The 17235-nt window shown below is 39.4% G+C and overlaps 1 protein-coding gene across 1 annotated transcript in view; it reads left to right on the top strand.

Moving 5' to 3' along the window:
- The window catches only part of LOC122816707 (transformation/transcription domain associated protein), a gene marked incomplete in the record, with an annotated part of 2794447 nt that overhangs the window by 2144120 nt on the left and 633092 nt on the right, over nucleotides 1–17235 (top strand). The window contains 1 exon segment of the mRNA XM_044089697.1: nucleotides 11535–11670. Within this exon segment, the coding sequence (XP_043945632.1) occupies nucleotides 11535–11670 (136 nt within the window).

The following is a 17235-nucleotide window of genomic DNA, read 5'->3' as shown; positions in this document are numbered from 1 at the left end:
GCTGCTACTGATTCATTAACAAGAGAATTTGCTTGGCTGTGTTCGCAAAACAGATTGGTGGTTGTCAAGGCTGGGATCTTCAATTCTGTTTTAGATGGAGAGTTGTTGTGCAGCCCATCTTCTGCTGAGATCCTTAAAGATTTAATCAAAGAGGGAAATTGATTCAAGGAATTACACAGATTTTTCAACCTTCCTTCCATAAGTTTAACAGGAGTTTTCCTTCCAGATTGAAGAATTTACAAATTTTTATTTATTTTTTTTACAAAATAAATAGTCTCAACAAGATGCAGGCAAACAGAATTTCAAGAAGCAGTGACATGGAGGCTCAAAGAAGTTTGGTGGTTAGGCTTCCAAAACCAGGCACAATTCAGAAAGGCAGACTGATTATGTGCCTTTTCAGATAGTTGCATTTTCCCAGTTTGGCAGCCCTATAAATCTTTTCAAAAAGTCTAGGTCTTCATTTTCCTCTCTAATGTCAAATAACCAAAGGCAATTAAGTTCTGATAATAATTCATGAAGGATACATCTGGCAGAGGGAGTCCCGTCCTCCATTTCAGAGGATTCTTCCTCATCCAACAAGCCAGTCTTCCCTGTTTCCTTCAGTTCTGGGAGCATATGTTGTCTGTGTGAGTCATAGAACCCCCTCCCCCCTCCGAACAAGCAGGAAAAGGATTTTATGCAGTAATCTTTCTGGTGCCAAAGAAGGAATGAACTGTGAAACCAGTTAAAGACCTGTTTTTTCTAAATCTTTTTCTCCAAGATGTTCTTTGTGTTTCACTGTTGCAGTCATTACATTTGGGTAATCTGCTGGCAGGTTGCCCTCAGTCGGCCTGAATATCAAAGTCTTGGGTCCTGCGTTGGTTGCTGTCTCCTCTTCCATGACGTCAGGTCATCAGGGGTATAAAACAGGCAGCCGATGCCATTTTCTTTAGTCTTTCTTGCCGTGCGTTGCCCGAAGCAGAAGCAGTTCGCAAGTGCTGGTCGTCCGACTCCTGAAATTTTCGAATTCGAGTTACAGAACCGAAGTCTTCAATTAAAGCTAAGTACCCCATTGGGGAAACTTTTTCTTGCTCCATACCAATGTCAGTAAAAGTTAATAATTGCATTACTTGTGGGTAGCAAATACCTCATAAGGATTTTCATTTGTACTGTATTCCTTGCCTAGGCCCAGATTATAACGTGCCTTGCTGTCGGTTTTGTGCTAGATTTAACCAACGCACTATTAAGCGTCGGTATATCTTTGCTTCAAAATATTTTGGAAACAGATTTAACTACCCTGAAATGTCGTTGGATAGCAATCCGACTACCGGAGTTCACAAAAAACACAAAGAAAAGGACAGAGACAGACCGTCGAGGTCCAAAACCGACGACGAAGCTTCCCATAAGCCAGTTGCTGTCGCCAGTACTCAGTGAGGTGCTTTCGCAGCCCCTGATGCTGGCTACTTTCGAGTCGCAGGCCTCTACCAAGACCCATGTGGAGTCTGGTACGCCACAAGATTCTCAAAGTATTGTACCCGCGGATGTCTCTCCCTCGGATGGGTCCAGAGCCGCTGAGCAGGCACCGGCTTCTGAGGGTGTCTTCAGGCCTCAGCATTTCTATATAAAACCGACGCCAGCTTCAAAACCAAAGACAAAAGCAACTTCTAAGACTAAAAAAACGACGCATGAGCCACGTGTTCAGGCCTCTATGCCTAAAAAGCAGATGATCAAAATGGCTGAAGTCCTAATTACCTTGATCAGGGGTACCCAACCGCCCCCACCCCCCGATAAGAGGCTTAGGCAAGACAGTGATTATGAATCTTCAGATCAGGTTTCTATTTCTTCTGATTCCTGTTCTGATCAGGAATTTTCTATACCACCCTGTGAGGATTCAGATGCAGAGGAATTCATCCCATCTGCATCTCCTCCTGAAGATTATTCCTTTGGAGAAATCTTGCATACTTTGAGGGAGCATTTTCATTGGGAGAGTCAAGATTTCTCAGAATCAAAAAGAGGCTTAGGGATTTCCTTCTTCTCCCTCAGCATAGGCCTTTAGCCATACCTCCTGTATTAGACATTGTTGATGACGTGTTTTCGGAATCAAGCATGACTCCAGATTTCTTACCTCCAGCTCCTAGCAAGCCAGACAGATATTACAGGGTTCACATGTACACACACATTTTTATTCAAAAACCCTGCTGCTGACCCTGAAACTATCTCACAGGGTCCCAAGGGTGTAAAGGCCTCAACAGCTAAGAATCCTACCCCCTCTGATAGAGATTCCAGGGCAGTGGATAGATGGGGAAAGAAGGTTTATATGTTTGCAACTTTGGCAATTAGGTCCTTAAACTGCCAGTTTCATATGCTTAAATATCAACAGCATGTTATGGGATTACTGAAACAGAAAATGATGTTGATTTCGGAATGTGTGGAAAATAAAGAATTACAGGAATTATTGCATGCAGCAGAACAAGTTGGAAAGCATACTTTGCAATGTGGTTTTGATTCCTTGGAGGCCTCATGCAGTTGCTAGATCTGTGATTAGAAGGCACGCCTGGCTAAAGGAGCAAAATTTGCCTGATCATGTTCAAGCTAAATTGTTGGATGCACCTTTACAGCATGATACTCTGTTTGGTAATGAGGCAGAAGAGGTATTAAAGGAAATGGAAGACAAAGCTAAGTCTATGCAAACTGTAAAAGATTTTTTTACAAGTGCAGCCACCAAGGTTCAGTAGACACTGGGCTACAAAAAATTGGTCCTTTCCTGTGTCTGACAGAGCTTCACGGGTCAAATCCAGGCACTCAAAGGGCTCTAGATACCAATCACAGGATTCTTACAAGTCAAAGCAATGGAGTGCCTCTACCTCCAAATCTGGAGGAAATAAAGTGCAACCCTACAGTAAACAGTCTCAATGACATCCCTCTGCCATCACCAAGCACTTATCTCTTGGCAGCCCCCTTAGGGGGAACACTAGCACTTCATGCTCAAAATTGGCAGATAATAACCCAGGACAAGTGGGTATTAACATACTATCCCAAGGATACAGATTTCATTTCCATACCCTACCAGTTCCAAATGGTTGGCCAGATCTGCCACAAAACCAATGGGCAGAGGCACAGAAACAAGTTACGTCCGTCATGGATAAGGGGCTATTCAGCCAGTGCCAGAACAGGAAAAAGGACAAGGGTTTTACTCAAGACTGTTCTTGGTACCCAGAAAAGACGATGCCTGGCACCCAATACTGGATTTATCAATTTTGAACACATTCTTGGACATACCAAAATTCAAAATGCTAACCTTGCAGCAGCTTCTGCCCATGCTGGGCAAGAACGCTTGGCTAGTGACTCTAGACTTAAAAGAGGCATACCTGCATATCCCAATAAGGGAATCGTGCAGAAGATAACTCCACTTCAAAGCTGGTTTCATGCATTACCAATTCTCTGCACTGCCCTTTGGCTTATCTACTGCGCCCAGGGTCTTCACAAAGTGCCTGGCACCAGTAATTGCATTTTGCAGACAAAGAAGTATACAAATCTATCCTTACTTGGACGACTGTCTCATTCAAGCAGAAAACAAGGACCTTCTTCTTCAGCATCTAGCATTTGTGAAAAGGCTTCTAACATGCCTAGGGTACACAATAAACAAAAAGAAATCACAACTGGTACCCTCTCAAAAGATAACATTCCTGGGTGCAAGCTTGAATACAACTGCCCAGATGGCTTACCTTATGCCAGACAAACAAAGGCAACTGACTACTTCAAACAGATGGCAACAAAATCCCAGTTATCTGCAAGACAAATTCTGCAGGCTTTGGGGTTCATGGCATCCTGCATTCTACTGATTCCGTATGCAGAACTGCATATGAGGAAACTACAGTGGTACCTAAAAAGTTTATGGAGTCAACATTGTCTCAGTCTGGAAACAATGATTCCGCTCATTCCTTGCCTACAACAGGAGTTTCTGTGGTGGGCAGAGACATTTCACCAGAACATGGGATGGTCTTTCACGCTACCCCCTGCCAACCAAACCTTAACTACAGATGCATCAGACTATGCTTGGGGTGCCCACCTGGTGGGGAGATGCATTCAGGGCATATGGAGCCCAAAACAAATGCATCTGCATATCATCCAGAAAGAGATGTTAGCTGTTCAGAATGCCCTGACAGCATTCAAGGACTTACTTCATCCAGAACAGCTACTGATAGATGGACAACACCACGGTTATGTGGTACATAAACAAGCAGGGGAGCACACACTCCTACCCCCTTTGCAGACTAGCCATGGAACTATGGGACACAGCCTTGACTTACCAAGTACATTTTCAAGCTCAATTCCTGCCAGGAAAGCAAAATACTCTGGCAGATGACTTAAGCAGAAATCTTATGGACCTTCATGAGTGGAAGCTGGATCCACAAGTCTTCAGCATGATAACAAAGAAATGGGGGCGCTCAGACATAGATCTATTTGTCTCTCCCCAGAATTATCAACTGGACAAATTCTGCACAAGGACTTATCACAGACAAGCATGGAAAGTGGATGCCCTATCCTTCAGTTGGAAAAATCTATCAGTCTACGCCTTTCCTCCTCTGCCTCTTCTTCCCAAGGTCCTACTAAAGGTCAGACAAGAAAAACCAAAAATGATTCTAATTGCCCCGGACTGGCCTCACCAACATTGGTACCCAATCCTAAGGAATATGTCTCAAATCCCTCCTTGGTACTTGCCTCAAATACCACATCTACTGTCTCAGCAGTGCAATCAAATTCTGCACAATCAGCTCCAAACTCTGAACCTGGCAGCATGGCTGATAATGTAGTTATTCAAACAGCACCTCTCAGTAAATCTGTGATGGATGTCATTTTGGTAGCCAGGAGGCCTAGTACTAGAAAATCTTATGCTGATAAATGGAAGAGATTCTGTGCTTGGAACCAAGCACAAGGAACTGACACAGCAAAGCCAAATATTCCTCAGATTTTACAATACTTGACTGAAATGCTTGACAAGGGCCTATCTTTTTCATCAATAAAAATCCATGCCTCTTACAACACAGAGCCACCGATGTTTTCTCATCCTTTGCTAAAACAGTATCTCAGAGGGGCCAAAAATTTAAGGCCTCCCAGAAGATCACCAATTCCTGCATGGGACCTCAATTTTGTGATGGAAAATCTCACCCTGCCTCCATTTGAACCAGCTGCTACTGCAGATATAACGTTTTTATCCTGGAAAACAGCTTTACTCCTGGCAATCACTTCAGCAAGAAGGGGTATCATTACAGGCCCTCATGGGGCCTTTTATTATATTTTACCCAGAGTGTCCCTCTGGACCCATCCTTCCTTTATGCCTAAGGTGGTATCAAGTGTGGCTCTTATCCAAACTATTCACCTGCCAACTTTTTACACAAATCCGCAGAACAAGGGAGAGCGGATTCTGCATTCCTTGGACGTGCACAGACAACTAAGATTCTACTTAAACAGGACCAAATCTCTAAGAAAGTCTGAGCAGCTAGTGGTGGCATTTGCTGCAGAATCAGAGGGGAAGGCTATTTCAAAGCAGACTATTTCAAAGTGGATAAGCCACTGCATTTGTTTCTGCTATTTGCAGGGCATAAGGTCACATTCCACCAGTGCTGCATTTACATCAGCAGCTTTTCTCAGAGGGGTACCAACCAAAGACATTCTAGAAGCTGCTACTTGGAGTTCTGTTCATACTTTTACAAAGCATTATCATTTGCCTCTATTCTCTAAGTCCAGGGCAGACTTTGCCACTGCAGTTCTGCAGGGCCTTATAGCCGCTCCTAATGCTATTTAGTTCCAGCCTCCCATCCATAGCTTTGGGACTCTACCCAAATGTAATGACTGCAACAGTGAAACACGAAGAACATAGTGCAGTTGTGTACACTTACCATAAATGTAGATGCTCGAGTGTATTCACTGTTGCAGTCCGGGTTACCCACCCGCCATCCCCCTTTATTCTACGGCTTTTCTTTCCTTCATTATATTCTACAACCTTTGTGTTGTATTTGCTTTTAGATGAAGGTAAAGTTTATGTTGTGACAATTGCATGTATTTATAGTTTTATATATACATATATATATATATATATATATATATATATATATATATATATATATATGTTTTTTTTTTTTTTTTTTTTTTGCTCCCCATTTGAGGGGCACCTGACATCTGGGGCAAGAAAAACTAAAGAAAATGGCGTTGGCTGCCTGTTTTACACCCCTGATGACCTGACGTCATGGAAAAGGAGACATCAACCGACGCAGGACCCAAGACTTTGATATTCAGGCCGACTGAGGGCAACCTGCCAGCAGATTACCCAAATGTAATGACTGCAACAGTGAATACACTCGAACATCTACATTTATGGTAAGTGTACACAACCCTACTTTCCACATCTCGAGATGATCTCCCTCCAGTGTCTCTTACCCTCATCTTAGTTTTCAGGTAATCTTAGATTTAAAAGATGCTTATGATCTCATCCCTATTCTGACAGACTTCGTATGTTTTTATAAGATTTTCTCTCTTCCATTTTAAATTTGCTGTCTTGTCCTTTGGGTTATCTAGAGCTGAAAGGGTGTTCAAAGTGTCTGCAGTAATAGCTCATTGCAGGTTGCAAGGCATTCACGTCTTTCCTTATTTAGACAGCTGCATTATATTTGCAAACTCCTCTTTCAAAATGTCATGAAACTCTCACCTGAGTAAAGGACCTCCTCCTCCTCAGTCTTCCCATCTGCAAGTCAAGTAGTTTTTGCAAAAGGGATTTGCATATGCATCCACATAAGACAATTGATTCCTTCTTGCGATCTAAATTTTATTCTGGAGAAACTTGACACTTTTTCTTTTTGAACCAGCTCGTTGGGCTGAGTTGAAGTTCTTAACTTGGCAAGCAGCATTTCTATTGCTCTTAACCTCTGCAAGAAAAGTGAGTTATAAACTCCTATGGGGAGTCAACCTTATTTAATTTTTTGTATGAAACACCACAGATTACCAATGGCTCTAAAGTTCGCCTAACATCTAAGAACCCACTGTACACCAAGAACGAGTCACAAGGCGAGCAAATACATAAACTACAGAGATGAGAGGAGATAACTATTCCCAGCGTGAAAATGGCAACTACCTTCACTTCCTTTTTAAGAAAAATGAAAAATAAAAAAAAAAAAACTTTAACCTCAAATTAAAAGAAACAATAATAAATAGTCCAAAACTTCAGATGTTAATTCCTCTTTTATAAAAGTATAGAAAAAAAACTCAAGTAGACTTGGTCACCAAAATAACTCTGTTTTTATTTATTATTTATTCTGGGCTTCAGAGATTACCGTCAGTCAAGATATCCCCTCCCTGTCTTTTTTCCACATCCAAAAATAAGGGAGAGAGGATTTTGCATACTGTAGGTGTCTGTAGTTAACTTGGATACTAGCTTTACAGGACTAAAACATTCAGGAGTTCAATCAACTGTTGATTTTGTAATGAAGGTTAGAAGAAGGGACAATCAGTTTCAAAATAGATCATTTCCAAATGACAGTCTCCCATTATTGTTTTTTTTTTCCCTCACCATTATAAGTGAATTGCAGCCAAAGTCTGGGCCACGTTTACCAAACCTTTCTATCTTTGTATAGGGATAGGCACACATTATTCTTGATGCAGCAACTTGTTCTTCTCTGCATACTTTCACAAAACACTGTAAACTAGACCCTTTTTCTAGGTCTAGAAGCAGGCTTTGCTAGGACTGTTCTCTAGGGGCTCCTGTACACTGATCTTTCTTCCTCCAGCGATTCTATCTCTTCCTCCACCGATTCTATCCAAGCTGTGGCAATCTTCCCATACAGCTTAGGTTATTACAACAGTGATTAGTTTACAGTTGGTTAAATTACCTTAACAGTAAATGTTCAAATAGGTCACTTTTACAGTAGGGAGACCTTGTCTTTGTCCCATTTTTTGTGTTTTGCATTTTTGCCAAGGTGACGACCTGTATATGTTCAGTCACAAACGCACACACACATGCACATGTACACACACAAACTCACTCACCACACTGTATTATTATTTACCTTTTTGTAGTATATACCTAATAATCAGGGCTCTAGGCACCGTTACTTTGAGCCAAGAAAGTGCTGAAAGTTTGGCAGCCTAACCACTTGATTTTATACAGCTGTCCTCAAGCACTTCATCAATTAGAGGACATGGGAGGTGCCTTAAAGCTTTGGATACTGATTGGTTGTCATGTCTTTGGTGGAATATAACCCATACAGCCCAGGCTACTGCAAAGGTAGGTTTATTTACACAACTGTACGTACTTCCCATACCTGCATGTGTTATCTCCAGGTACTCCTTCCTTATACACACACACTTACGTGTGTATGTGTATATGTATATGCATATATATATATATCTATGTTGTTGTGTCTTTCGGCTTTTCCCGGTTAGGGGTCACCACAGCGAAACTCCGGTCTGCTAATGATTGGCAGTAGATTTTTACATGCCGAGTTGCCGGCCCTGATGCACAACCTTCAACGAAGTTACACCCATTCACGCATGTCTCTACACAGAAGACGCTCTAGCTGAGAATCAAATAGGACAACGTCTTACTGTGAGGCGACAATGCTACCGCACCACCACCACAGTGTATATATGTGTGTGTGTATGTATATATATATATATATATATATATATATATATATATATATAGAGTGTGTGTGTGGGGGGGTCTACTTCAGAAGACTGAATCCCAAAAGACTGAAAATGCAAAATACTGAACACATTTTAATGCAGGGAGCAAGCCCCCCTGCACCCCTCATATGGAAGCATGCATGCCCCCCCCCCCCGCTAACTGTATATACTAACGTCAAGATCACACAACAGTCGAGAAGGGGCAAATTCCATCATTCAGTATTTTGAATTTCCAGTCTTTTGGGATTCAGTATTTTAGTTTGTCAGTCTTCTGAAGTAGACCTGTGTGTGTGTGTGTGTGTGTGTGTGTGTGTGTGTGTGTGTGTGTGTGTGTGTGTGTGTGTGTGTGTGTGTGTGTGTGTGTGTCTACGTCAGTTGATCGAATTTTCAGAAACTCGAAATTCATATCCGTGAGATGATATGATTGAATTTCCAAAAACTCGAACATTAAAAAAAACACACACATGCAAATCTTTGTTTTTTGGGGGGGGGGGGGTGTGGCACCCCCATGTAATTATATATACCAACTCCGAGATCGCACTATATTGAGGAAAATGGCAAATTTCCTGATCCTTACTGTACTGCAATCTCCATTCAAAAGCTTCAAGTTTTCAAAAATTCAATCATATCGTCTCTTCGATATTAATTTTGGGTTTCTGAAAACTTGATCAACTGATGGAGATCCATATAGACGTGTGTGTGTATGTATATATATGTGTGTGTGTGTGTGTGTGTGTGTGTCTATATATATATATATATATATATATATATATATATATATATACACACACACACATACGCGCGCACACACACACACATACACACACAGTGGATATTAAAAGTGTACACACCCCTATTAAAATGCCAGGTTTTTGTGATATAAAAAAATGAGACCACAATAAATCATTTCAAAGCTTTTCCCATCTTTAATGTGACCTATAACCTGTACAGTTCAATTAAAAAACAAACAAATCTGTTGGGGGAAAAATATAAAAAATAAAAAACGTACAATAAGCTGGTTGCATAAGTGTGCACACCCTTAAACTAATACTTTGTTGAAGCACCTTTTGATTTAATTATAGCATTCAGTCTTCTTGGGTAGGAGTCTATCAGAATGGCACATCTTGACTTGGCAATATTTGCCCACTCTTCCTTGCAAAAATGCTCCAAATCTGTCAAATTGCGAGGGCATCTCTTATGCATAGCCCTCTTCAGGTCACCCCACAGATTTTCTATTGGATTTAGGTCTGGGCTCTGGCTGGGCCATTCCAAAACTTTAATTTTCTTCTGGTGAAGCCATTCTTTTGTTGATTTGGATGTATGCTTGGGGTCATTGTCGTGTTGAAAGGTGAAATTCTTCTTCAGCTTCAGCTTTCTAGCAGACGCTTGAAGGTTTTGGGCCATAAGTGACCGGTATTTAGAACTGTTCATAATTCCTCCACCTTGACTAAAGCCCCAGTTCCAGCTGAAGAAAAGCAACCCCAAAGCATGATACTGCCACCACCATGCTTCACTGTGGGGATGGTGTTCTTTTGATGATGCTAAGTGTTGTTTTTGCATGAAACGTACCTTTTGGAATTGTGGCCAAAAAGTTTAACCTTGGTCTCATCAGGCCATAGCACATTTTCCCACATGCTTTTGGAAGACGTCCTGTATTCTTTTGCAAATTTTAGCCAGGCCTGTATGTTTTTCTGTGTAAGAAAAGGCTTTTGTCTTGCAAACCTACCCCATAGTCCAAATATATGGAGAATACGGGAGATTGTTGTTACATGTAGTACACAACCAGTACTTGCCAGAAATTCCTGCAGCTCCTTCAGTGTTGCTGTAGGTCTCTTGGCAGCCTCCCTGACCAGTTTCAGTTTCTTTTCATCAATTGTGGTGGGACATCCAGTTCTTTGCAACTTCACTGTTGTCCCATATTTTCTCCACTTTTTGATGACTGTCTTCACTGTGTTCCATGGTATATCCGTGCTGTGGAAATTTTTTGTATCCTTCTCCTGACTGATACCTTTCAACAATGAGATCCCTGTGATGCTTTGTAAGCTGTCTATGAACTATGGCTTTTGCTGTAGCAGGCAACTGAGTAAATGTCAGGAAAATCCTACTAGGACAGCTGAACTTTCTTTGGGGTTAATCAGAGCCTTTTTAATTGAGGGCAGGTATGTACTCAAGAAGACTGAATGCTGTAATTAAATCAAATGGTGCTTCAACAAAGTATTAGTTTAAGGGTGTGCACACTTATGCAACCAGCTTATTGTACGTTTATTTTGTTTATATTTTTTTCCCCCAACAGATTTGTTTGTTTTTCAATTGAATGGTACAGGTTATAGGTCACATTAAACATGGGACAAGTTTTGAAATTATTTATTGTGGTCTCATTTTTTATATCACAAAAACCTGGCATTTTAACAGGGATTTGTACACTTTTTATATCCACTGTGTATATGTGTGTATATAAATGTATAGATGTACACAAACATAGACACATACATGTATAAGTGTGTGTGTTGTTTTGCTGTTGTGACACTGAGAATCTTAAGATGGACTAATCTTCTTACCTGGCTAAGTAATATATAAAATACAATAAAAATGTTTTCAGTATGTCACAGGGCTGGACCTCAGTTGACTGCTGAGAAAAGCTTGCTCTAGTACTTTACTTGGTTCCATACTGCCCCTAGAAATTACCAACTGTAGATGGGTATTTGTATAATTGTAACTTGTTTTTAATAGCTATGTTTTTATTTTTCTATTCATCAATTTTAATTAAGATAGACATTAGGGTACTTGATTAATCTGTTTTTCTTTGCTCTCATTATTGTTGTATTTTATAGTGTACTGGATATTAACTCTCTCTCGTAATTTATTTGTACTTAAAGGTGTTCCAAGGAGTTAAATCAGTGGGAAGCGCTTACAGAGTATGGTCAGTCAAAAGGACATATCAGTCCCTACTTGGTGCTGGAATGTGCTTGGAGAGTTTCTAATTGGTCAGCTATGAAGGATGCCTTGGTCCAGGTAAGAAGTACAATTGTGTAATACAGGTGGGAGGCTGGCTTTTGCCTTTCATTATTTTAACTTTATTAGTGAGAGCCCTACACACCAGTATTGTGTTCACAGTGGTAAGATACAGATATCTGGCAGACCATTGTTAAGAGGGTCAGAAATTAAATGCCAGTTTAAATTGGTGTAAACGAAGGTTGTCTGATTTCACTTTAACTTTGTTTCACTGAGCAGTTCACAGTAGTATATAGTATAGTAACTGAAAGTAGACATGGATAATTAAAGCATGTGTGCAATTTTCACACACACAAATTGTAATCGTTCAGCAGATTTCTGAATGATTTGTACAGATGTAGGAGTATCTGTTGATGTGACATAACCATGAGTGCGGTTGGATGAGCATCATCCCTGTAGCTCTGTGGTTCACAACCTTTTTTGACTTGCGTACCCCTTGGCAGTCCATTTCCCTGAAATTGTACCCCTCATATTGTTGTCATTTGTAATGGTTGCTTTTATGTCCAATGTATGTGTTGTAACTAATAAATAATAAAAAAATTTAATAGTAAAGTGAACAAAGACTGCATATATATATATATATATATATATATATATATATATATATATATATATATATATATATATATATAATCTCCAAAACTCAAAGATAAATATAAATAAGTTAAAGGTATCATACAATTAAACATTTCAAAATTAATAAACATTTCAAACTACACAAACAAATAATTATTAAACAACTTTATCTTTACACATTTAGTGTGAGTTTTGTGCTTGTTTTGAGGCACATAGTTTTTTGAAATTGGATTCAACTGATGAAAGGTATAATCGTAAATCTGGAACTGCATTCAGCTTGTTACGATATTTGTTTTTAATAAAGGCATAAGAAGAGAAAGCTCTCTCTGCCAGTTCAGTACTTGTAAACGGCAAAAGAAACTTAAGGGTCTTGTCAGAAAACTGCTCATATTCTCTGCTGATGTTTGCCCAAAAGTTAATAAGAAAGTGTCCTTTGAATTCAGCCTTTAAAATACTATCAGTTGAAAGTACAATCGACTTCTCTTTCTCCTTGACTGGTAATTTAGCTGCCAGGACATATTGTTCTTCAAAAGTATTTGAAATCCAATAGTTTTCTTCTTCAGGTTTGGGGAAGTACTTCTGGAAGTCCGATTTTAGTTCATTCAAGTGTTCAGTTATTTTCTTGCTTATTTCCCAGGATAGATTAAGCTTGTTTTCAGATAAGAAATTATGCAAAGTTTCAAATACCTCAGGTTGCCCATTTTCAAGACATGACCTCCAAAAATCTATTTTTTTAATCATAGATTCAATTTTGCCTGAGACATTGAAGATGGTTATTGAGCTATTCTGAAGTGTCAAATTTAATTTGTTTATATTCCGGAAAATATCTGATAAATATGCAAGCGCCTGAAGCCAATTACAGTCGTGTAACTTAAAAGCAAGGAGGTAAGGATGGTCTTCAAAAAACACCTGGACTTCATGTCTAAGTTCAAACAGCCGGGTAAGTACTTTATCACAAGAAAGCCACCTTGCTTCTGTATGAAGGAGCAGAGTAGAATGAGGACTCATCATCTCTTCACACAGAGCTTTGAAAATTCTTGAGTTTGTGGGCTTCGACTTTATAAAATTCACTACTTTCACAGCTTCATCCAAAACGAGTTTTAATTCGCCAGGGAGGTTCTTGCATGCTAAACTTTGTCTGTGGAAGCAACAATGGCTCCAACTTATATTGGGAGCTACCTTCATGACAAGACCACGAAGACCAGAGTAAATACCTGACATAGACTTGACACCATCGGTACAAATTCCACAACAATTAGACCAATTAATCTCCTTTTCTTTAAAATAATCAATAACATTACATATATCCACACCTCTTGTGCGTTGTGACAGAGAATGACAAAGCAAAAGGTTTTCTTCAACTTCATTATCTTTCAAATACCTTGCAATAACAAGCAAAATAGCACAACTGGCAACATCTGTGCTTTCATCAACTTGAATAGCGAAAATTTTACTGCTTTTAATTCTACCTATTACTATCATCTCAACATCATCAGACATATCTTCAATTCTTCGAGATATTGTAGTGTTCGAAAGAGGGATGGTGTTCATTTTCCGCACATGTTCTTCTCCAAGCATGCATCGAACGGCATCTGTTATACAGGGAGCTATTAGATTCTCAGCTATAGTATGATTTTTACCACATTTTGGATGTGGTAACTAATACGGTAACTAGCTTCAACTGCGTTTTCGTAATCTTTATTACCTGACAGGGTGTATGATGTCAAATTTGATCTTTTGTTATTTTCTTCTAACCGTTTGAAAAAAATATATTCCTTGTTTTTATAGTTAGCATGTTTCGTTTCTTAATGTTGTAAAAGTAGGGAAGGTTTCATGCTACCATTTAACAGCACTTCCTCACACACCACACATTGGGGCTTAGGACAGTCTTCATTTCCCACATACGAAAATCCATATTTAATGTATTCATCACAGTACTTTCTCTTTTTCCCTCTTTGAGAAACTAAGGACTGTGCCTGGCTAGTGTTTTGCACCAAAATGTTGGACATGTCTTGAGAAGTACTCTGATCACTTTCCATAGCCATATCATGCTTCAGCTCTTTTGTTGTGCCAGGTTTCAGCCACTTATACATCAGAATATTTAGTAATAAGACCATTGCAAAATTAATTTTAATATTAAATTTAAGTAATGATAAAAAAAAAACTGTAACTGTTAAGATAAGAAAAAATTAAGTTTCTCAATGTTTCATGTTAAAAATGTTGTAGTAGTACTACATGAAAGCAAAATGTGTGTAGTTTTGCCCCCCACACACAGCCATTCCAGTCTCCCATTACTTGGCTGTAACCCCACTTCTCCCCATTCGTCATAAACACTGTTCAAAACGGTCAGTGTGCACACCTTTTTCTAATGATTACAGATATTTGGATTTAATTTAAAACTTTTATTTCAAATATAGCACAAACACTGATAAACATGTGCTAAACAAAGCAATACAGTGCTGCAGTGAAAACCGACTTGGCATTAAAACTTCTCTGCCTCTGAAACTCATATTCACTGAATCAGCATTGAAATCCACATTCATAGAAAATGCACTTGTCCAGTGGCGGATTAAGATTAACTTTGGGCAGTTTTCAAATCAGTCAATATGACAATCTTAGAGGCTGCTGCTAACAAACAACTTTGCATTCACTTACCAAACAAAAGTCATTAAAATAGTGTAATTATTAACATATATGTCATTTAATTTCTAATCTAACCTAAGCATCAAGTGTAGCTCAGCAAGTACTACATTTCAAGTCTGGAAAGGACCATTTGATCTCCACACACCAAGTGCAAAGCAGAATCCAACAGATCTGCAATAATAATAAAAAGGAGGATAGCTAGAAAGCATTACTTAGCACCTATCAAATCTTCCTTAGCCCTCTTTTCACTTGCAAGGGAAAGACCACACGTCAAACAAATTAAAGGGTAATTCCCAGCAAATTATTAGGTCATATGCTTTTTTTTTTCACCTGCTATCACAAAAAAGCAAAAGAACTGTCTCACAATAAATACTGACCAAATCTAGGTTTCATACACATGTTGTAATAAACTAGTTGGCTTCCAAGAACTTAATTCACTTGGTCTCCAAACATGTATCAGCTGCTAAGAGTTCGTTTCCTTTCCCGCAACATCAGTCACATAATCTTCAAGTACTACTACCAGTGTTTCTACTAGCTAAGTTCTTACTTTTTACAGGCATAGCTTTCAACTTTCCACCTCCAAAATGAGGAACAGTAGTCCTCATAATGTGGAACAAATGGGCAAAATGTGGAACACGTAATAATGGCTTACTAACAACTTCAGCTAGGAAGCTCACAGTTAAATGTGCTATTCAGCTGTTGTACTTATAAAACGTTTTAAGGCTATAGATATACAAAAGAGATGAGGGAGTAACAAAAGCCATAAGACAAAGGACCAGAGTAAGCAAACAGATCTTGACAATCAATACATCTTTGGCTAAATCTAAATTATTCTGAGCCAGTTCATTAATTTTGTTGAGTACCCACTTCAGCCGTGGACCACAGTACTTTTATCATGGTCTTCACCAGGGAGTGCTATGTGTGGCAAAGCAAACATGCACAATCACTCAAAGAAAGAGAACAGGCTTTGCATAATCAATATCCCTCTACCACTTGTCAGACCTCTGGCTTCTTGACCTAATTTAAGAATTGCTTCTAAATAATTGTATGCAAGTGTAAGGACAAATGTAATTTTGTCAACTACAGTGAATATTGTTAGCACATCAAAGTAGTTAATATGTTCCATGCTGTGTTATTGTTTGTGCTGTCTGAAATGGGCATACTGTGGCCTGTTTGAAAGAATCAGTCTGCACCTATCAAAGGCATGCCATTCTCTCAGGATATATAAGCTGATTTTGAGCATTTATGTTTGGGCTGCTGCAGTCAGAGAAATCATGAACTTTGACTTTTTTTTATTTCAGACTGTCACAGTTTTTTATTTTTGGGGCAGCACAGTGGCACAGTAAGACAGCATTGTCACCTCACAGCAAGATTCTCGTCTGGGTTGCCTTCTCTGAAGAGTCTGCATGTCCTCCCTGTGTTCATGTGGGTTTCTCATGGGAGCTCCAGTTTCCTCCCACATTCCAAAGACACGCAATAGTTTTGAATAGTTAGTACTCTAAACTGGCCATAGTTGAGAGTGTGTGGTATGCAAGAAAAACTGTGGCAAGGCTAACCACCTAGCAGCGTGAACCTTGGCTCTAGTCTAGAATAGCAGTTTAGTGTTAACTACTCCACCTTAAAGAACACAGGCATCTTTTTTTTTTCTTTTTTCTTTTTTTTTGTTATAGGAGTGCTATTCAACCCTGTTCGTTAACTGTTGCTACTGCAACTACAACTGTGTCTTCTGATCTTCTTTGCCCCAACAACTGCAGCATCGAATCAGCTTCAAAACCCCCTTCAGTCAACAGGACATATACTACTCAGTCAAGGCTATAACTTTCTAAACTCCGAATCCAGGACCTATCTGGAAAGAATCAGGGACAGTCGTACCTCTCACCTGTCCAGATTTTCTGAGACTGTACAGATTTTTGCCTCATACTTTTGGTCTGTTACTCATAAATAATTGTGGTTTTCTGAGAGGTTACTGAGGATAATTACCTACATTTCATTTTCCATTAATGCATGCAAACATAAATCCTGTTCCTCTAATAATGTGTAATTGGATCAGTCATTCATAAAATATCAATCCGGTATAATCAGGGGGCATGTTTCAAATCAACATTAAAATGATATAAAGTTTATAAACCACTGATTGCGCACAGTCTCTACTTTAGCTGTTGGTGCCCCAGCTGGAATGGAATGTCACACTACTGTCCAGTGCACCCTGAGATGCTACTGTTCAGCGGTGCACAATGCTAGTCTCCAACTGTTGCATGATGTAACAGTACCAGACCAAACCTTACTCTTACTGCATGCCGTTACCGCAAACTCCTAACACCAAGCATCCAAACACTTTGCACTTTC

Source organism: Protopterus annectens, chromosome 12.part0 (assembly GCF_019279795.1).
Source record: "Protopterus annectens isolate FY-2018-M chromosome 12.part0, PAN1.0, whole genome shotgun sequence".
In the NCBI taxonomy this organism is placed as follows: Eukaryota; Metazoa; Chordata; order Ceratodontiformes; family Protopteridae; genus Protopterus; species Protopterus annectens.
This window is presented reverse-complemented; position numbering and strand designations above follow the sequence as displayed.